The sequence below is a fragment of the Podarcis raffonei genome, chromosome 14 (assembly GCF_027172205.1).
Source record: "Podarcis raffonei isolate rPodRaf1 chromosome 14, rPodRaf1.pri, whole genome shotgun sequence".
Classification (NCBI taxonomy): Eukaryota; Metazoa; Chordata; class Lepidosauria; order Squamata; family Lacertidae; genus Podarcis; species Podarcis raffonei.
Window position 1 is genome coordinate 3,571,151 of NC_070615.1, and position 23,086 is coordinate 3,594,236.

The 23,086-nt window shown below is 45.4% G+C and overlaps 1 protein-coding gene across 4 annotated transcripts in view; it reads left to right on the forward strand.

The window, feature by feature from the left end:
* Window positions 1–22,802, forward strand: part of BNIP2 (BCL2 interacting protein 2) — a 76,297-nt gene extending 53,495 nt beyond the window's left edge. For 2 of the 4 annotated variants that reach the window (XM_053365434.1, XM_053365430.1), the window contains one exon: window positions 1,036–1,246. In XM_053365434.1, coding sequence (XP_053221409.1) covers window positions 1,036–1,180 — 145 coding nt within the window. In that variant the 3' untranslated portion in view covers window positions 1,181–1,246. Of the gene's footprint in view, window positions 1–1,035; window positions 1,247–22,723 lie in introns of those variants that run through there. The other 2 variants (XM_053365439.1, XM_053365433.1) reach the window with 2 other exon arrangements.
* The last annotated feature ends 284 nt before the right edge of the window (window positions 22,803–23,086 follow it).

The following is a 23,086-nucleotide window of genomic DNA, read 5'->3' on the forward strand; positions in this document are numbered from 1 at the left end:
GAACCTGGTTTTGTTTGCAATAACTCACTCATGCAGATATTTCATACCTGAGATTACCTGGCCCATACACAGCTGCCAGGACCAATAACGAAACAGGACGTGGGGGCTACCTGGGGCTCCTACTCCACTAACCACTATTGCTTACTTCCATGGCTGGACCTCCCCTGAAAATCAGCTTTAAAATGTTTTAAACAAACCAGCAAACAAATGATAATAGGGACACACACCCCACTGAAAGCAATGCAGCATTCACATCCAGCTGGTATCCCTTGCACTAATATGTGCACAACATCTGGGAGACAATATCTACAGTTTGTAAGGTGCTTCCTGATTTACTCATCATGGCCCAGTGCTGGTGTGACATGTCAGGGCTGTATGAACCCCAAGGAAACAGGGATGCACTTCCCACCCCAAGTGACGAGGTGCAGAGGGCACCCTCGGTTCCACGGGGCACAGGCAAGCTCAGTCGCTAAAGCCTAGAAAACAATTGTATGGTGAGAACCGTGTGGGTGGGGAGCACATTTTCTAGGATGGGAAACCCCTGTCTTGATAATTGCACAAGAATACTTGTGCATCAATTACTGGGCTTGTTTCTGCTGTCATAGGAAGGAGGGTATTATTCCGTCAAATTAGATGGGGAGCTCACTGGGGAATTAGATAGTGGAGGAGAAAATTGTGTGATGCTGTTATTTGGTCCAGCAAAGGCCTGTCATCTCATCTATCAGACACCATCTCCAACTGAGGGCCTTGCCTGCAGCACCGTCATTCCAACGGAAAGGGAACTTTAATTAGCCATGAAATGCCTACTTGTCCTTGGCAAACACTGGGCATAGAGAAGTTTTGCTGGAATGACGGACTTCTCTTTTTTATTATTAATAATTCCTGCTAAAGATAACAGCACTGGAGATACAAAACTGAGAAAACGCTTACAGTGAGGCAATGGGGAGTCTTATTACATAGATCTTTTTCAGAGCAAGAGAGGCCTGAAGGACCAGCTGCTCCCTAAAGTGCCTGTTTCTCTGTTGTTTTGTTAAGATGGCTAGTGGAAGTGCGTGGAACCGTCAGAAGTGTAATGGGTGTGGCGACTGGAGAAAGGGTCTTTGCAGTGATGGTGCTCAAGTTGCAGAATGCTCTTCCCAGGAACACCAGCTGGCACCAAGTTTGTTTTGCTGTTTTTTAGCTGTCAGGTGAAGATGGCTCTATTCTTCCAGCTTTTCATGGCTAATAAAATTTCTGCTATTCCTGATTTTATTGCTTCATTTCATTCTGCTTCTGCCACTGTTCTTCTTATTGCTATGTTTTAATTAAGTTTTCTTACTGCTTGTTTCATTGTGTGTGCTGCCATCAAAACATCAGTTGAAAGGTGGCCTAGAAACCTTTTAAAGGAAATAAAGTGGCCTGGAGGTCATAATTGCTACTCTAATACTCTTTAATTCTGGCCACTGCACTTCAAGAAGCAAATGGGAGAAACTGGGATGGGTTCAGAGGAGGGCAACAAATATGGCCGTGGGGAGGGAAAATGTTGCAGCTGTTGTTACAGAGAGTATTTCTATCCCTAAACTTCCATTGTGGAAACAACGTTTAGAGTGGGCTATAACATATTAAAAATAGCCATAAAGGCAAAATGATTGTTGCAATTGACATTCAGTGTACTTTGGTTTCACAGAATACATAACAGAATACATAACAGTGGCATCGAGCATATTGAATCAATCAGATGGCCATATACAGGTAGTAATAAATACTATTGTGTTCAACTGCAATCTCCAGGTGTCAAAAGACTCCAGCAGTTCCAACATACCCAGGGTTTAGTTCCCTTGGAATGAAGATCAGTACAGTGGTACCTTGGGTTACATACGCTTCAGGTTACAGACTCCGCTAACCCAGAAATAGTACCTCAGGTTAAGAACTTTGCTTCAGGATGAGAACAGAAATCGTGCTCCGGCGGTGCGGCGGCAGCAGGAGGCCCCATTAGCTAAAGTGGTGCTTCAGGTTAAGAACAGTTTCAGGTTAAGAATGGACCTCCAGAACAAATTAAGTACTTAACCCGAGGTACCACTGTAGAGACTGTGGGGTTTTTAGGATATACAGTCATACCTCAGGATAAATACGCTTCAGGTTGAGTGCTTTTGGGTTGCGCTCCACAGCGACCCGGAAGTAACGGAGTGCGTTACTTCCAGGTTTTACCGCTCACACATGCGTAGATGCTAAAAATGACGTCATGCGCATGCGGGAGCGACAAAACGTGACCTGCGCATGTGCAGACGCGCTGTCGTGTCTTACGTTCTGTTCAGGATGCGAACAGGGCTCCAGAACGGATCCCGTTCACATCCCGAGGTACCACTGTATGACTTTATTTACACATACAACCTGAGCATAGGATGGAGGGTCTCACAGCATGAACCCTCCAACAGATCTTGCTTTCCCATTCGGTTGCCAGGGCAGCCCCCAAATCCAGTACAGAACAGGCATGTCTCTGTGTCTCCCGCTTCTCTGTCTCTCTCTCACACACACACAAACGCTGAAAGGACCAATCCCCCCCCCCACACACACATACTGAAAGGACTGCAGAGCTGGCGCCTGTCTCATATGGAATCAGAGGGCTCTCCAAAGGGTAGTGCCACCACACTAAGGCCTGATTCCTATTTCATACTTTCTAGCCCTGGAATTTTTCTTCAGCTCTACAGGACAGCCTCCTGCATTGCACATGAGGTCATCAAGTTTGCTTAGCGGGCATAGGGTTCTCCCAAGACTCACCACTGCACCCCCACGGCCCCTTGCATCTGCTCCCTAAGGCACCCCCCACACTCTGCCCTACTCTTGGGACACGAGAGCTTCCTGATGCTACTTCCTTGGGCTCAGCGTTTGAGCTGCTGTCGGTGGCAGGGGCGGGAGGAGAGGCGGTGGCTGATGTTTGCACACGGAACGTTACAAAGAGTAACACGATATCAATATTAATCTAGCTCTTTGGAAAACTTAAGACCTTTCCATTTGAAGGAGGCAATATTGCACAACAGTATCATCTGTGTATTCCAAATTAGCCACCAACCGTGTGAGGTTTTTTCCTCTTAATTATACGATTTCCCCCCTCTGCACCTCTAAATGTTACTGACCTAAAAAGATTTGATCAAAGGCTGTTGAAATCCTAACCCCCGCAGCAAGCATTAAATTGGTCCACTCTCTGGCCTGTACTGACAAATCATTATACTCCAGAGGTTTGCCGCTTGTGGTAGCGTCTCAATTAGAGATCAAGATGAAGCAACAGTTTTCAGCGCTTGTCTGCCTGGTTGGAACAAGAAGCAAAACAGATCCTTGTACATAAGGCAATTTTGTTTCAAGAACACAGCCAGACTGAGCATCGCCTGATATGGTTAACTGGAATAAACTAATCAAGCAACAGCAAGATGAAACGGCCAGCTCAGAAACATTGGGATTTGCCCTGGCTCCAACCCAGACTATTATGACAGAGGCTCTTGCTTGAGAGGAAGTAAGAGATCTTTATCAAGGCAGAGAAGACCAATAGTCTCAACAAGAGGCATCTGCTATGCCCAGGCTGGGGGACAGGAAAGGCGAGACTAGCTGGGCTGAAAGCAGTGGTCCAAATTTGTGCCATCCATGCGGGGCTGTGGGGGCCAAGGCTCCCCAAAATTTTCACCGAGGAGGCTGGGCCCCCTAAATATTCTGCAGCTAGGCGGGACCCCTTGGGTCCTTCCACAGCTGCAGCTATGCTCCGTCGGGCCTTTGGGGGAGCGTGATAGGCCCCGTTGGGCCTCGTTCCGCAGTATGATGTGACACACGACACACGGGTGACATCGTGTGCATGTGCCAGGCCCCCCAATGTTGGGTGAAACCCGACGTGCCTGTCAAAGTCTACAGAGTCCAAGTTCAGGATGAGGACTTCAGAACTGCACAGAACACAGGGGTGCCAATTCGGATAAAATATCAGAGAGCAGATAAGTCCCACCTGCATAATCACACTCAAATATTTTAGGGGGGGCCTGAAGGGACCTCGGCCCCTAGGAGCTGCCTCTTATGCATGAAAGTCGCAAAATTGTCCCCATGGGTCGGTGCGCCCACTCACTGAGCTTTCAAAGACAGGGCCATGTACTCATGAGACATGTCAAGTTGCTGGAAAGCATAGGCAGGGGAAAGAGAGATGGTTCTTTTGCTTGAGTCCTGCTTGAGGTTTTCCCACAGACATCTGATCAGCCACTGTGAGAACAGGATCCTGGACTAGACTGGCCATTGGCCTGATGCAGTTGCAGGGCTTTTCTTACATGCTTAAGGAAGGCGGGGGAAGCCTCAGTGGGGACTAACAGCTTTCTTAGCCTTTTCTCCAGGCTGCTGAGATTCAACCCCCTGCGGGACATGTTTTCCCTCCCACGGTTCTCAACCTGTGGGTCCCCAGATGTTGTTGGACTACAGCTTCCATCATCCCTGAGCTCTGGCCTTGCTAGCTAGGGGTGATGGGAGTTGTAGTCCAACAACATCTGGGGACCCACAGGTTGAGAAAGGCTGCGAGTCAGTCCCAAAGGAAGACATTTGCCCGGGCCCGAGCCTTTTAGAGCTTCAAAAACAAACCACCATCACTTTGGATTTCGCTAGCAAATGAACCAGAAGGTGGTGCAGCTGTTGTACTGTAGATGCCACGTGGAATCATATTCTTGGAAACAAAAAGTAGGAAATAAAAATATATCTTAAATAAATACAATGAGTTGCTGACACAGGATCAGTCCTTTCCTCTGCTTTGCCCTCAGCCTTTTTGAGTACCTCATCAGTTTGAGCCGTTTGCCACAAAATAAATATTCCTGTCAGAGATACATCTTATTTTAAATTTAGGATCTTAATGTGAACCATGACTTATGTCACCTTTTGTACTGCTTTCTGTTTGACTATAATTTTATCTATTAATCATGTTAATCCAATAGAATCTGCCTTAATCAAATGTGAGTCAATTACCCAGTTCTTCAAATTATATCCGTTAATGAAAGGCATTCGTTAAGATTGACTGCCAATTAGGGGCTCAAACCAATGTGTTCACAAATGTCCCTTCTGTGGGTCGGTGGCAGGTGGGGCCAGAAGCAAAAGTGGGCAGAATGTAAATGTTATCTTTGTTCAAAAGGCCGGCTTCCCCGCACAGCCCTTTGCATCTTCCATCCAGGGAAGCAAGAATGATCCAGAGAGTTCAAGGGCACAGGCAAAAAGGTGTGGCCTGGGAGGAGAAGTCCCAAGGGCCAGGTGAAGAGGATTCCTCACCTCTGCTTTAACATTTATTTATTACTTAGATTTATATGCCACCTAGCCCTAACCCGAGCTCAAAGTGCTGTATATTTTTCTCCTCCCCCTTTTCTCCTCACAACAACCCTGTGAGGTGGTTTAGGCTGAGAGACCGTGACTGACCCGGGGTGACCCAGGGAGCTTCATGGTGAGTGAGGATTCAAACTCTGGTCTCCCAGGTCTTAGTCTGACACTGTAACCACCACACAACCCAGGCTTATTGTAGATAAAGCCAGGGGTCATCATTCTAAAAAGCAGAGTCAGGGAGGCAGATGGAGGCTACATTTAAAAGCTAAACGGCCATAACTTTTTGCGTTTATACTAAGTTGCATGAAACCTGATGAGATAGTAGCCTCACAAGAGGAGATTAACCCTCACAGATGCTCCACCTCCATCACAGCCGTTGCAGCGATTGTCAGCATCCAGTGACCAACTCCTCCTCTTCTTCCTCGCCTGTCAGAATGCCTTTAAACATGACATGACATGACATGACATCATAGGGGTAACTCAGAAACAACTGAGCTAATTTCATCACCATCACAATGAATATGGAATAATCATTAAAAAAAACCCCAGCACCCACTATTTTATCTTTTATATAACAGTTTCATATATTTATTTAAAGAATTTTTAGCCTCCCCCAGATAAAAAAGGCTCTGTGAGTGGCTTCCCACATCAGGAATAAGACAGTAATTTACCTCAGACTAACAGTCTAAATGACAAGACCCAAAAGGGAAAAGGGATTGGAAGGGAAATGGTGAAGCTGCAAAACCAGTTAGCTGTTTCAGAGCTCTGATTGGCTGGAATAAAAAAGGATTCAAGGAGAGGAGGAGTCAAAAGTGGCTGATCTCTCAGTTTTCAACCAACAGTTCTGTTAAGACAGCAATAAATAGCAGATACATTGAGAACTTTGCAAGAATTTGGACCAGCCAGTCATTGTCTGCTTTACCTCCATTTGATGTATGTGGCCCCATACAAGAGGTGGGCAGGCCAGAGGCAAAAGTGGGCAGAGCAATGGATGCGACTCTTCCATTTGCACAGGAAGCTGTATTCCAACCATACAAAAGTTAGAAGTTCCTACACACATGATCTTCAGACATGGTTCCAGGTTGCATTCCATACCCTCCGAGGAGCTCTGGGTCCTCTCTGGTCCTTCTGTTGTATTGTCTCAACAGCCCTGTGAGGCAGATTAGGCTGAAAGAAAGTAGCTGCCCAGTGCCGCCAATGGAACTCCATGGTCAAGACAGCTTTGAACCCGGCTTTCTCTGGAATAACAGCACAATCCTGCAATGTCTCTTCAGAAGCAAGTCCTACTGAATTCATGGTGGGGCTTGCTTCTGGTATGCAGGGTTAGGATTGCTGTCTTAGACCAACTACACTGGGGTGTTTTTGGACATTTATTTATTTATCTATCTCCCACCCTTCACTGTAAGGTCTCAGGGGAGGTTACAACATTAAAACACTATATTAATAATAGTTTAAAACAATTCACAATCACAAAAATGGAGTGGTTCCTAAAACTAATACCTCAAATATCTCAAATGTCAAAAGCATTACCAGAAGCTATACAGTGAAGGTGACAAGGACACCTCTGTGGGGAAGGGGTTTCACCTTCCTTACAATGTATTAGGGGCTTAGGGGCTGCCCCAGAGAAGGCCCTCCCCCAGGCTACTGTTCCAAGCCTCTGAGGGAGCACCCCTGCTTATCTCAGCACCCAATAGGGTCTGTTGGGAAGGAGGCAGTCTTTGAGATGTTTGGGGCTGGAGTTGTTCAGTTAAACACTAATGTGAGCACCTTCAATTGGGACCCCAAATGAACTGACAACCAGTTTTACAACAGAGGCTACACGAGATCTAAATGGAACCCACTCAGTAATCTGGCTGCTGCATTTTGGACTAACTTATATTTCCAGGAGGGACGTGGGTGGCACTGTGGTCTAAACCACAGAGCCTAGGGCTTGTTGATCAGAAGGTCAGTGGTTTGAATCCCTGCGACGGGGTGAGCTCCTGTTGCTCCATCTCTGCTCCTGCCAACCCAGCAGTTCGAAAGCACGTCAAAGTGCAAGTAGATAAATAGGTGGGAAGGTAAATGGTGTTTCCGTGCGCTGCTCTGGTTCGCCAGAAGCGGCTTAGTCATGCTGGCCACATGACCTGGAAGCTGTCTGTGGACAAACACCGACTCCCTCGGCCAGTAAAGCGGGATGAGCACTGCAACCTCAGAGTCGGCCACAACTGGACTTAACTGTCAGGGGTCCCTTTACTTTTTATATTTCCGGGACATCTTCAAGAGCAGACCCATGTAGAGTGCATTGCAACAATCCAGTATTCTAAACACTACATAACTCTACTCAGAGTATTAAATCTATGCAGCCCCAGCTGATATTTTGGCAGGAAAAATCACTCCAGTAGCACCTGTTTGCATAAATATAGCCCCAAGCTGAATCAGGTGGTTGCATTTGGGTTCTTTCATGAGATATTGCTTCTTTGGGTTTCCATTTTTTATTATTATCATGACATAATTGTTTAGATAAATGAACAAAATAATGCATTATAGTCATTGTTTTCAGGGCATGTGGATTTAATTAAACCTTTGTAAGCCTGGCTAAGTTACTTGCTTCATACATGCATCATTTTAGTTGTATGCTGTCTTTCTATAGTTCAAACGATGCTCAAGGCGGCTTACAGCTTGAAAATAATCACACAATTACAGACATAACGTAGTCGTAAACAATAAACAAAACATCAAAATGTACACAACCAAATTAGATCTTATACATTGTAAGATCTAAGAAAGATACAAAAATAACAACACCCCAACCAAACTCCCTAAATAACACCCCAGACCAAGAGTCTACTCAGCAGCCTCAGTGTGATGGCCTGGGAATCCAATTCAGAGGCTGAACCGGAGGAATCCCAGCCTGCACAGGAGTCCCCGCCTCCAGGGCCGGCTGAACTGGGGCAGGGCCTTGATTCTGAAGCGCCTGCACCTGTGCCGGATCCTCAGGAGCAGGCACCAGGTGAATCCACTCTGGCTCCGGAGGTGGTTGAGGACTCAGTGCCTACAGGTGAGTCTCCCCCTGGGTCCAGTAACCCTTCAGCCTCTCCTGAACTGCAGAGGCTCAGGGCAGAGAGGCGAAGGGAACTGGTTTCTCCCAGGAGGAGTGCTCGCCTTAAGGCCAGGAGAGGCAGGTCTCCTGTGGGCCGGGACTGCCCCTGGCCTCAGAGAAGATAAAGGCCAGTCAGCCCGGTCCCAGGTTGCGGGAGCAACGTCGTTGAAGAGCTGTTTCGGCCAGCATCCAGTCCTGTTCCCCCAGAGTTCCTGTCCTTGCCCGGCTTCTCGCTGTGGACCCTGCTTTGCCCGAGGAGGACTGTCTGGCGACCCTCAACTCAGGTCCTGGACCTCGCCCCACGGTAGCCTCCCCCTGGACCAGCACACTCAGCTTGTAGCTGGAGTCAGTCCAGGCCCTGCTCTCCCAGGCCAGGTGGGGAAAGACCTGCAAGGCAGGGAGCAGCTGTTTCAGGACTCCCAGCCAAAGCTTGTAGGCCAAAACATCTTGAGAGCACCAGGTTTGGGAAGGCAGAACATCTTCTTTGCAAGCAGAAGGCTGAAGCTTCAATCCCTTGCATTAAGAATTAAAACAGGTATTAGCAGGGGGTGGGAAATCCCCTCTGCCTGAGACCCTGGAGAGCTGATTATCAGTCAGAGTAGACCAGGGATGAAGAGCCTGGTGTTTCCAGACACTTTTGGACTGCAGCTCCCTTCATTTTGACCACTGGCCAGGCTGGCCGGGGCTGACAAGAGTTGAAGTCTAACATCTGGAGGGCAAAAGTTCCCAGTTCCTGGAATGGAGGAAAAAAGGACAGACAGACTTTCTCAAAGGGCCAGGCTTGGTCTTTTGATGTCTATCTCTTCAAAATTAGTTGATTAATGTGCTTATTTGTTTGATGCAGTGGAGGATTAATAACCCCACTTGTACTTTTTCGTCACAGAAAGATCTGCAACCCCTTCACGGCCATCCAGCGGCTCCATTTGGGGCAGAAAACAGAAAGATTACTAAAGTGTATAATGAACTGCACGAACATTCCCTGGGGCTAGCTGTCAAATACATTAACAAAGAAACACACTTATGTTCCAATTAGCCATGTTACCGCTAATTGAGCCAGGCATCAGAATGGTAAAGGATAATCACGTATCAAATATACACTGAATTCACCACAGGCAGATTTTACTCTTCTAATAAATGGCACCTTTTTAATTTTATTTTTGCAGGGTGGGGGAGGGAAGCATTTCAAGACTGACCTTTAGGAATGGAGCTGTTGTTGCAAGGGCAACACAAAAAAGACACATAAAATGGTAAACCTTGTGGACAAAGGCCAGTTGCAGCAGTGAGCATAATTCCTTCCTGGTCCTATTAACCATTTTACACCCAAATTGTGCCATTCTCACAGTGGGAAGCCTATGGGAAGCCCAGAAGCAGGACCTGAGTTCCACAGCGCTCTCCTCACCTGCAATTCCCAGCAACTAGTATCCAAAGGTGAGCGGCCTCTGACCGTGGAGGTAGACCGTAGCCATCCTAGCCAGCAGCCCTTCCCATCCAGGGTCAAAATCTCTGCCTGCCACCCCCACCCCCAAGCCAGCCCAGGTCACTGTTTGACTCTTGGGCTGAGCACTATTCTCATACCCCCCAAGTGTTTCTATATTCCAGGGACAGTCCGAGAATTATGAAAGCTGTCCTGGCTTCTGGTTTGATTCTGTTTCCCCCAACAGTGCTGCTGCCGAGCTTGGGGAGGAGGTTGAGCTGGTGCTTGTCCTGAAAGGTGGCTGTGGCAGCTGTGAGGGAGCATCCCGTGGCCTCTCTATGGCCTCTCCATGGCCACTACGGCCGCCTTCTCCTTGGGCAAGGAGGAGGAAAGGCTGCTGCAACCACCGAGGCCACAGGATGCCCTGGCTCTGAGGGGCAGGTAGAGGGCAGGGCCACCCTGGCTGGGAAGAAAGGAGGAACGGAGCAGAGGGAGTCTTTGTTTTTTAAAAATATGTTTTGTGCACCCACATCTAATCTTGCGTCTTTCTGAAATTGATTTATTGGTGTGTGTTTTTCTTTTTGTAAATCTACCAAAGAATCAAATCAGATCAAATTAGGCCTAACTCCCCTTTTTAAAGGACTAGAGTTTGTTATTAGTCAGAGATGAATGAACTGAGGGTAGAGCCAGTGAAAGTAAGGCAGATTTATTATTCTGTTGCAACAGGTTCCCCCCTCATAGGAGGCAAGGACCCCAAAGAAGGTGTGTCACAACTTTTAAAGGTTAGCATTTTTGGCATGGACATCCCCTTTACAAACATCAGTGTCACTGTGTCCCAGAAACTTCTAAAGGGAGCATGTGTTGTGTGATGCATCCTGAAGACGTGGGGTGGGAGACAGGGGGGCACAAAACACATGTATAAAGATAAGAAGGGGGGTGCAATGGGCATTTTCCTGATACCATGAGCCACAGGGGAAACGGTCCAAAGAGACCCACTTGCATGATGGTGAACTGAGGATTCAAGACATTACAAATATGAAAAGAAAAAAATAAATAAACTGATCAATATGCAGTAGGTCTGTGAATGCCCCCCCCATCTGATTTGGGGCTCCGGGCTCCAGTGCAACGGAGCAGCTCTGATCAGACCAAGGATTATCTAGGCCAAGCCCAACAAGGATCCAGGGGCGCAGAACAGCCATGAGTTCAGGAGGGTGTGGGTGGGAGACAGAAAAGGGCCTATCTTTTCCTCTCCCCCCTCCAACCAGATGTTTAACCATAGGTTTGACAGCTGCTTCTCCCCCTTGACTGCATGTTTAGGGTTTATAATTGGTAGAGAGAGGAGAAAAAGACCCAAGCTGGCTGTATGCATCTCTCTCTGGTGGAATCTACACACATGTAAAAAATACTATAAAAATGTTTTTTTTAAAGGTTTTGAAAAATACATTGAATTGGCATAGCTCACTTTCGCCATGTAGTGTCCCATCTGTATATTGCACTTTACATTTAAAAAACGATTTATTTGCAGCGGTATAGCTGAGTCCCCTTTCTCCTCCCCTTTCCTTGTTGCCAGATTTCCCTCCTTTGCAGAATCCCAGGTTTCCTAGTGTGGGCCCATTCTGACCCAGGGACAATCCAGAGCTGCCTCAAGCCAATCCAGCAGACTCCTGGATCAATCCAAATCAGACTGTTTCAGCACAGGACCCAATTGGGTCTGGTGCATAATTCTAATTTTCCATTTGTAGTTTTGTAAAGACAATTTCCCTTAAAAACAGTGTTATGAGCTAGAACACATCAGGAATAAAAATTGCCTCCTTGTATTATTTGGGAAGTCTTGGGAGGTTTTTTTTTTTGTCATTCCTGCTGCTTTGTTCATTCCTGCTGACCTACTTTTTTTAGACTCCTGAACACACCTGACTGCTATGTAACTACAACTAAAACATGGATATCCATATTTTGTGTGTGTACATTTCTTGCTACATAGGCAATCTGCAGCCAGCCAAAGATAAATAATTATTAAAGGCTGTGTCACTTTTTTTAAATTCATCTTTTTGATCTGTAGGCTACCAGTAGAAGATATAATCTTTTATTTATATTATGTGAGGTAAATTTTGAAACTGGATCTCCCCCACTCCTCCTCCTCCTCTCTCTCTCTCTCTCTCTCTCTCTCTCTCTCTCTCTCTCTCTCTCTCTTTAACATCTATCTCCCTGCTCACTCCATAATTAAGCCTGCAGGGCTTGGTGGTTTACTTGCAACACCACCCATGTCAATTTCTGTTATTGCTAATTTAAAGTTCACAGCTCCACATCTTGCAAAAAAATATTAGGGCAAAAACAATTTCTATTTAAAATATTTTGAGTTGCAGGCGTGCAAGGAGTGTTGCCAGTGCAGGCTCTTGATGCCAGCATCTTCCAAAGTACAGAGGGGCAAGGCAGGAGGAGATGGAGGATTAAAAGACTTTACACCAAGTCTTTGACATCTTCCTGCCATTGACATGCTTTTTCTTGCCTTTGTTTGTGTATCCTTTTGGGGGGGGGGAGAGGGAGAGAGAGAAAAATTCACCCCAAAGCATTCCTTCTTTCCTCCTCTCTCATTCCCACTTTCCATGAAGGGAAGAAAGGGACTTGGCATTTTACCCAAAGTGTAACAAGGTCAGATGGGGAAGCTTTCATCTCTCTTCCCCACTTCCAGCCATCTGAACAATAGACAGCTGCCGTCCTCATGGTGCGTGCTGCTAATTTATCCAGCCGTAAGACAGGTAGCACTTCTGAGCTGCATTGCTCTTTGGATAGGTGCAGTAAATAAGCACCTTAATGGTGGGCTTCCTAGCAAGGGGGCCAACATATCACAGTGTGGCAGTTTTATCATCTTCCTGAGACGCCTGCAGCCAAGAGAACACTGCAGCACACCTATTCCCTCACTTCAGCCAGGCCTCGCTGCACATGCAAGCATCAGATGGGGAGTCATCGTGCCTCTCAGGCTACTTTTAACTGTTTTCTATCCAGCTCTGATCTCTGGCTTTGTTCATCTGTTAAGCTCCCTCTTCAGCACCAGTCAGCACATCTGGCAAAGTTGCTCTTTTTCTTTTCCTGAATCTCATTGCAGCGCCTCGGGCCACTTTGTAGGCATCCCATGCTTACTCACAAGAAGTAACTGCAGGAGGGTATCAGGTGGGGGAAGGCTGGTGTCAATCATCTTGAACTAGATGGCTCACAGGTCAGTAGCATAAGGCAGCTTTCTGCATTTTCAATAACATGGTAGCACTGGACCATCATAAACTAAAATTGGATGAAAATGGATTAGGTTGGTTGGTAAATGAAATTATATAGCTTTGGGAGAGCAGCACAACTGGATGGCTGCAGTGAAAACCCATCCAAGGAAGACTGAAAGCCATGAGATAGCTGACAAGCCATTGCAGGAGGAAGCCACTCCCTCTGTTGACATTTTACCTGGCATTATTAGCACGGCAGTGCAGAAATCACATGGCACTGTAACATTCACATTGACAATACACAGAGGAGCAGAGTTCACACTGCTAATGGGAACTGCACAGAAACCACAAGAACATTCAGAGATTCCCCAGCATCGTTCAAATATAGCTGCTGTCATGAATAATTGAAAACCTGGGATATTACATTTAAACATCCCCTTCAGCATCAACTGCAAGTTTCAGGAGCTGAAAAACTTTTCACCTAATGTTTGCCCATCGTACAAGGATGCTGTAGCAACTGATCTTTTGATCTTGTTTTTAGCTGCGGTGGGGAGTTGGGTGGTGGAGGATCTTTGGCTAAATTATTCAGGAAATAATAGGTTTTTGCTTATTTGTGATTTTGATATACACCTGCTTAACTGCTATTTATAGAGTCATGTTCATTTCAGAACCTTGAACACAGAATCTGAATGGACCTTGACAGCCATCAATCCCAGACAGCCTGGCCAATGGTCAGGAATGATGGAGTCCAGCAACATCTAGAAGGTCACAGGTTTCCCACCCTTGGTGCAAATGCTGTGTGCCACTTGCTTTCCTGAAGGGGTAACAAGATCATAGAATCATAGAATTGTAGAGTTGGAAGGGACACCAAGGGTCATTTAGTCCACCCCGCTGGAATGCAGGAATCACCACTAAAGAATCCTTGACAGATGGCAATCCAACCTCTGTTGAAAAACCTCCAATTGAAGGAGAGTCCACCACCTTTTGAGGGAGTTCTTTCCACTGTCAAATGACTCTTGCCAGCAGAAAGCATTCTTTAGTGATACTTGGGTCAGAAGTGGGGGGATTTGTGCAGCCGGCAGAACAATATCTAGTGCTTGCCAAACGGAAGCTGCATGATTTACTAGACTTTTATTGTTTAAGCCTTCTGTTTTTGCAAAGCTCAGTGAGGCAAGTGACTTCCCATAGTTCCTGCCTCAACCAGAATAGCTCCCTTCCATTTTGCAATGTATATAAGATTGATTTTCCAAAACAGTGCAAACAAAATGCCTTGGTACAATATCATTACTCCTTTCTCTGGCAACGAAGCTGCTCGTCTGAACAAACCACCAATGACTTTACAGTCTAACAAGTTTCAATAACCTAATGGAAATTCAAAGAGCTGGAAACAATCTACAAGAGTGTTGCTCTGGCTAATTTTATTATGCAGACACACTTAATCGGTCCTGTTAAAGTCACATTTATGGTGGTGGGGAAACAGTATTGGATTGCGACTATCACAGTAAATCGACATGGATTATCAGTCATTAAAGAGGAACAAAATGAGTGGCAAGTGGTGATATTTTATATTTATCAACTCTTCAGCCGGTCAAGGTTCATTACGATGCTGTACCATAAAGTACAAAGAGCCCTGGTGCATTCTCTAGAACATTTAATTCTCTATTGTATTTGTGTAGAATATAATTTCCAATCGCAATAAAGCCTCATAAAAGTTACGCCCCAATGAATAAAGTGTTAATAAATTGACCCAAGACATTTAAATGGCTAATTATATTTGAAATAAAAGAGGGCTATTTTGTGTTTCCACACACAGTTTGAAGCGGCAACTCCAACCAGCCAACCAGTGACAAAATGTGTGTTTGGAGTTTTTTAAAATGCCCATTTCACTGTAGCACAGAACGGTAACATTTTTGGGGGGTGTGGGGGTGGGGATTCTGTTTAATACATTCATAGTGCATCAGAAACAGGAGGCTTCTGGTTCATCCACTGCACCTTTTTATTATTCTTAACATATCTGTGTGTGGCATAGATGAGGGTCAGGCCCATTAAGTAGAACCTACAGTCTTGACCTTATTATGTAATATTCAGACTCACGAAAGAATAGGCTTTATTTTATTTTGTATCCTGTTTTTGGCCTAAGCGCCACTAAGTGGATGACAACAGCCGCTGACCACAAGTAAGTAAATCACAACACAGTTTTAAAACTGTATTAATTAGCTGCAAGCCAATTATTTAAGCACACACAATAATGTTACTTAAACCAGCACAAGTTAAAAATAACTCCCAAGATAACTTGATCATATTGTACCCAGAGTTGTTAAACATATCATAGTTATTAAAAGGCACCATGAAATTATGGGTCTTTAAAGGTCTGTTTAAAGGAAATGAAAGAAGATACAGTCATACCTTGGAAGTCAAACGGAATCCGTTCCAGAAGTCTGTTTGACTTCCAAAACGTTTGGAAATCCAAGTGCAGCTTCTGATTGGCTGCAGGAAGCTCCTGCAGCCAATTGGAAGCTGCAGAAGCCCCATCGAATATTCGGCTTCCAAAAATAGTTCACAGACCGGAACGGTCACTTCCAGGTTTGTGGCGTTCGGGAGCCAAAACGTTCGAGAACTAAGCTGTTCAAAAACCAAGATAGGACTGTACTGTTATTTTTTATGGAAGGGATGGGGACCTGTGGCCCTCCAGATGTGGCCCTCTGGGCCCCATTTACTTTGACGCAGGCCCCATTTGCTTTGGACAGGTTGCAAAGTGCAGGACTGGTGAGAAATATCTTGCCAACCACCTGCCATAACTTGCAGAGAGCTGAATCCACATGCAACTTACTGGACCCAAAAAATATTGTTAAGAATAAGCTCTGACCACAAGAGTGAGTGTATATTTTTTCCTTCAGAAAGTCAGCCTAAATTTGTATTGCTACATATAAATTAGCATAGGCAGATTTTATGCAATTATGTGTCATGTGCCTGCTCCCCAAATCTTCCAAGTTCCTATCAATATAACCCTGTAAACCACTGTTAGTGAGCCTGGTTAGGTTCAGCGATACCAGAGTTCAGCTAAGAAAACCGTGGTTGAGCATAATGTCTGAATGCAGCCACTGGTTCTTTCCAGGGACCTGATTTAATGCCTGGATGATTCCTGAGCTGGCGTGGTGTGATCAGCACCTCCTGATAGGTATCTCCACAGTCCTTCCCCTGCCACTGGACTTGAACAGGGAAAAAGGGGTGACTAATCAGAGACTATAGTTCTATTGTATTTTTAGTTCAGTTGTGGCCTTAGCTTACCCCAAATCCCTCCCCGCCCCCTCATAACACCTTCCTTCCTACATGGGCAATGACTCTTTCCATTTTGCACTTCCAAAAGCAAAGGAACTGACATATGTTCTTCCAAAAACACACACATATACAAAATTCATAAATCAACCAAGAAGTGACATTAATGGTACAAATGGGACCATTTGCAGGAAGAAAATCCTTTTTTTCATTGAAGAGCTGTCAGCAAACATAACTTATTAACCTTCTCAGAGACTCTTGCCCAGACCACAAACCTCTCTTTGGTGACTGAAGTGAAAAGTACCATCTTGATATTTACCAACAGCAAACAACAACAGAACCCCACCCCCTGCGTACTTTTCACTTGCAAAGACATGAATCACACAGAGTGCAGCACCCTTCTTTGTATCTTACACATTGTTTTTCAAAAATATGTGTGTGTGTATTGATGGTGGTGGAGTGATATGACATTGCTACTGTTGTGGGCCTTACCAATACCATAGGAAAACTTGTGTGATCCAACCAAAAGACCACCAGCATCCTTGAGAGGGCTATTATGCCTAGGTCTTGCTTGTGGGCTTCTTAAATGTATCTGGTTGGCTACTGTGGAAATAAGATGCTGGACTAGAAGTGTCTTTGGTCTGATCCAGCAGCACTCGTATGATGGTTCCAGAAATACCATGTGGAAGGTTTGAAAGTAACTGATATTCAAAGGTATACCACCCCTGAACATGTAGGCTTCATTTAGCTACCATGGCTAAATGGACCTTGGGCTAACAGTCCATCTCAGCTTCCTGCCTCCCTGAGTGACCAACCAGTTGCTTTTGGGAAGCCCACAAGCAGGACAAGAAAGTAGGAAGAAGAAGAAGAAGAAGAAGAAGAAGAAGAAGAAGAAGAAGAAGAAGAAGAAGAAGAAGAAGAACAACAACAACAACAACACCCTACCCATCTGGCTGGGCTTCTGTACAGCCACACTCTGGGCAGCTTCCAGCACATAAAAACATAATAAAATGTCAAACATTAAAAACTTCCCAATACAGGGCTGCTGTCACATGGCTTTGAAAAGTTCCTGTCAACTCTGAGCAGTTTAGCATAATTCCCCACTGAACTTGTGATGCTGGGGAGCTTCCTAGCCTCACAAGAGCCCCAGGAGAAAGGCCCCATTGAGGAGCGCTGAATCTGCAGAGAAACTGTCCAGTGAAGGAATCCTGGAGGAACTCAAAAGCTTGGATGAGAGGAGGAGACAATATTGTACCAGCAACAGTCTGGCAGCAGACAAGCAGTTTTATAACTTCCTCTTCTGCTACCATTTGCTTCCTGGAGCATCACCACTTCCACTTATAGCAGGGCATTGATCCTGAGCACACATTCTTGATATGGCTACCCAAGTAGAACTCTGTGAAAGGCATGTCAGGCACTGTCAGGCATGTGTTAGGCCTTCTGCTCTGGCCCGTCACACAGGTCTGTGCCATCTGGACTGCTGAGGTGCTGAGAAGTGATGGCAAACGATCCAGAGCTGGAATGTGGTCCCGTTAGTAGTTCCCTGATTCGGCAGCATCTTCTGCAGCTTTGGGGTGTTCCTCGTGGTGTGTTGGCTCCTCTTGGTCCCATTACATGGTGGGGCCGGGAATAGAGGCCTCCTTTTCCTCAAAGTAGTTTCACTTAGTTTTAGATCTAGGGGTGGTCCCACGACAAGACTGATTGCAAAAGCACGGGCCACTGTTTTATCCTACATTGGTTAAAATTGGAAAGGGCCACCAGGGTCCAGCTCTAAAGGTTGATTGTGGGCCAAGACTTCTTTAGAATAATTCTACCACAGTTTTATAGATTTCTTTGGGACTTTAACATGAGTTCTTCCAAGCAAGTAGATTACTGCTCATTCATTTCAGAAACACAAACACAGAATTAAGGTAGCATGTTAGTGAGATGTAAGCTATTTCTCAGAAGAACAAATACCCTCCGGCTCTGAGGATTTTCAATGCAGACATTCAGCAAGGAGGGGTGGGTGGGTAACTATCAAAGGGAAAAAAGTAAATATTAGTCTTGCATCTATTGACACTTGAAATTTCATTTGAAAACAACCGTTTCATCACAGTCCTATAAATTTCTCACTGGAACCTCTCGCTACTTAATGAGGAAAGAAGAAATTCAGCATGGACAGAATGATCCAACTTTAATGAAGGCAGATAGCACAGTGGACTTTCAGACCCTACATGAGTTGAACCTGCCCTTACAAAGGTCAATATTTTACTATATGTTGATTAAAACCGGATAGTCGATGTCTCTAGATTTTTTAATGGCTCTTATTAAAATTCTTTTTTCCTGATTGATTGTAGATGTTGACAACCACAATGTGAAAATACTTGTTTAATCATGGACTTCTGAAATTCTTCATCAGAAGCATCAAAGTTGTCAATAAGGGTTGCATTCTGGGACACACAACTCCTTAACGGAAACAATTGTACTCGCTTCTCATATTGAAGTCTGAGTCCTGGTGCTGTCTTTCAGAGCCATTCGTATTTTGGGACCAGGTCTTGGATCTGGCCTTGATCTTAATATGTTGCCCCTGCTGCTGATTATTTTACTTTTGCTTCTTGGCTTTTGGACCTGCACAAGACTACCTACACATTTCCTTGGATGCATTAACTAGGAAACGAGGAAGCGTAGCTAGATGAACCAACAGTTCATCTAGCTAAGCTCATCATAGGCTGTACTGTCTAGTAGTAAATCTCCATGGATTTCAGACTGGGGACATTCCCAGCCCTACAAGGTGATGCTGGGGATTGAACCTGAGCCCTTCTGCATGAAAGACGGATGCTCTCCCACTGAGCTGTCTGTCCAAATACCTGTCAACTGAAGGTGTGCTCCAAGCAGGGATTCATTTAGCTGAAGTTAACTTCTGCTGCTACATATAAACTCTACATGCTTATATGTACAAACTGCTATGACCTCTGAAGCTGATTGCAGGTCACCCATCCTGAATGGGAACCCATTCTTTTAGGGCTTTTGTTCACTTTCTGGAGAGTGCCCACATTTTATGGGACTGAAGGAATGCATTAGGAAGAACTTTCTGACAATGAGAGCAGTTCAGCAATGAAATTGACTACTTTGTGAGGCAGTGGACTCTTGATTGGTCCACGTGACCCTTGGCACAAGCCCCTTCCAACCCCACTGGTCTGTGGTTCTGTGGGATCTGCCTCATGTTGCCACTCCTTTCCCTCTGATTGCTCTTTCTCCCCCAGTTCCTGAGCATTTCTCAGGAATGGTGGCTTTGGAGTCTTGTTGCTTTTTTCCTTCCAGTTCCCAAACTCTCTTTCCTAGCAAATGTGTTGCATATCCATACTTAATGATGAACTAAGGCTGAATATTTATGATCCTTATTAATTATATAGATTTCCCCCCTCTTACTACTTCTCCCCCCTCTTTTTATTGAAATACTCATTGGAGGGGTGGGGGGGGGGAAGAAAGCATCTTCAAAAGCAGAGGAGGGGGAACACTGGATGGAATATGCAAGGGTTGAGCACGCTACTCTGGAGGAAGTGCTAGCCATCTGGAGCCTCAGCTTAAATCCCCAATTAAATTGGAATCAGACCTTTCCTAGAGTTTCTGAACAATCTTTAATTGCTGCTCTCTGGTTGTGGCTCCAGTTGTCTACTTCTAGTAGGAACCTACTTTCATTTGGTGTTTCTGACTAATCAAGGACAGCTCTTGTTTACCAGGAAATAACAGACTTGTTGCTATATATGGCAGTGATTGTTGTGCCCTCCAGATGTTTGCTGGACTACAACTCTCATAATCCCTCATTACTGGCAGAGGCGGAGCTAGCTGCTCCAGCCCCCAGAGTGGCACACATGCTGTGCACCCAGAGGTGGGGCTAGCTGCCTGCGGGGGCGGGGCTAGCATCCTGGGGAGTACCGCAGTGCTATCACTCCCCCTCAGGGATGATACCTGAGGCGGACCGCCCCCTTCCTCTGCCAGTGACTATTGGTCATGCTAGATGGGCTCATGGGACCCTTGTTTTATATCATTCATTCATTCATTCATTCATTCATTCATTCAATCAATCAATCTTTATTTTATCTCAAAGGTCAGGGTAAAGAGCTACGTCTCCATATAGTGGAAAGCTACATGATGAAGTTAATAGATGCACCTCTCTCTCTAGGAATGGAGTTCCACAATTTAGTGCTCTTCCTGGCTGCCATTTCTCCCACTTCTGAAACGACTAAGAGGCATCCCTCTACTGAAAGGGTCTGTAGCAATGGAGATGGCCTTTCAGATATTTGGTGCTGGTGTCATTTATGGTTTCATACACTAATGAGAACAACATGAATTGGGCCTATGAGAATGTGATTCTAGATTAGATGGGCCACTAGCCTGATCCTCTAGGCTCCACTTTTGCTTTTAGAATAAATACTGGGCTAGAAGGAGAAACCCTGCTGCAGGCCTGTGTTAGGAGCCCTGCCATGGAGCTGTATATAACCATGTGAATGGTTATATAATGCTGACAGGCAGGGCAGGTCATTTTCAGGCCAGAGAAAGAGAGAGATGCAGTTATTGCTTATAAAAAGCAAAACAAAGAACACATGGAGACTTCTAAAGGATGAGCATGTCTAAAAGAAAATGGTGTCTGGACTGGCTTGTGGCCCTTCATTCCCTAGCCCTCTGCATCAGGCCCCTCCCTCTGTGATTGTTGCTACAGTGAGCTACAAGGGACTCCCATTGTTTCTGCCTGGCTCACTGTTCCGCAACATGCAACAACTGCCTTGTTCTAGGAGGGGCAGTGACAGGAGGCTGTCAGTAGAGAAGCTGTCAGAGGAGCCCTGAGCGTCTATCTCCTCTCTATCATCGCTCTTTGCACCTGCATCCAAACTGGAAACCTCATCCCCCTGCCCTGTTCTGGGGCACCTGTCCTCTTCCATCTCTTTGCTATCCCTCAAGCTTCATGCTTCTAGCACTTCCCAGCTTATCCCCCTCCTCTGAGGTGTGACCGATGTTCCACCATCAATCACCAGTTTCGAAATCCTCTTCCTCTATGTCCTTCCTGGGGGGCTCTTGGTTGGGCGGATTCCACCACTCTTCTTCATCCAGCCAGTCCATGACACTATACAGGTTAAATACAGCCAACTCTCAGCTTTCCAGAGCTACAGCAAATAGTTGTAATGCAATTACTTGAGATTTCGCTTGGGCCCCTTGTTTGCCACGCCATGACTCAGCCCTGAAAGCTATTAAGTCAGAGAGAGCTTTCATTCACAAACCATGGATTCTAGCAGTAATGGTTACCACATCACCCGGGATGCCTGCATATAAAGCAGGTGTTCTGCTACTGAGCTACAGTCCCTCTCCATAAGAATAGAAGCAGCAATAAGTATTTATACTATCTGTGTGCATCCAAAGCCCCTAACATACACTATATTGGTAATCCTTACATCAGAGCTTCCAAACTTCTCATGTTGGTGACACACTTTTTAGACATGCATCATTTTGTGACAGTAATTCAGTTTTACTAGCAAACTGGAGGTTAAACTAACCCCTTTCTAACCCCAAGAGGAGCATGGGGAGTATTTGTGCAACACACCTACACACCACAGTCAACACAGTAATGTGTTGCAACACACACTTTGGAAAGCTCTGCCTTACAGCAACCCTGTCATCCCCATATGAACAGCTGAAATTGAGAGTTTGTGACTTATCAAGGTTACCTAGGCAGAGGTCAGGTTTGGATCTGTCACTCCACATCTTCAGACACTTCAGAAACTATCTTATAGTGAGTCATAGAATCATAGAACTGAAGAGTTGGAAGAAGCCCAAAGCATAATCTAGTCTAAAACCTTGCAATGCGGGAATCACAACTACCTGCACTGACAAGCAGTGGCTCTCCACGATTTCAGCCCTAACGAGGAATCAAATTAGGGACCTTTTCTGCATGCAAAGGAGATGCTATTTTTACCCCCTAAAAGGTCACGTGAGCCTGTTAACAGACCCGCAAGAAGTTTTTATTGAAATTCCTTTGATTTCTTTGCAATGAGTCTGAAGCATTCTCAATATCCCATCCGCAGGTCTCTAAACAAAGTTGTTCAAACATCTCCTTACTAATTAATCTTAAATCTCATCCAATACTTGTTGCTAATATCTTTCCCGTCCCCTCCTTCCCACTGCAGTGGTACCCCCTGATTGCAATTTTGGGTGGATTTTTGGAAAGGCACCAAACTCTGAGCTGAATGTAGGGAGAGAAACAACTGCCTGAATTCTCAAGGACACATCATTCCCCCAAATTAAACAACATTCTCTCTGTCAAAGGCTCAGCCTTGCAAACTGCCAAAATGTGAGGAGACAGAAGGTTTCTGCTTAGACCTTTCTGTGCATGACAGGATAAAACCTGAGAGTTTCCTGCCTCGAGGAAAGCGAGATAATGAAATAATCTTTAATCTTTGTCCCTTCCAGGCACTCTCAACACCTGTTATCCTTGGTATCATTGCGGACACAACAGGGTGTGAATTCATCTTAAGGCTGGTAATTATTCCAACTAATTATTCATTTGGATGGGGAAGGAAGGAGGGGGGAGTGATTAGTGATGCTCCTTCAGGTGCACTTTATAAAAAATTCTTGCTGAAGCTTCACAAATAGAGAAAATGGCTGCTCCTTTCCTTCTGCTACTAAAAGATCAAAGTTTCTGCACCCCCTCCCCTAGAAAGGGGGCTATGGACTTGGGATGCTGTTGGAGAGGGGGAGACAGGCTGAACTGGGCCATGGGATGTCATCCATGCCAATGCCTCTCTCACCCACAATTCTGTTTGTACCATGATT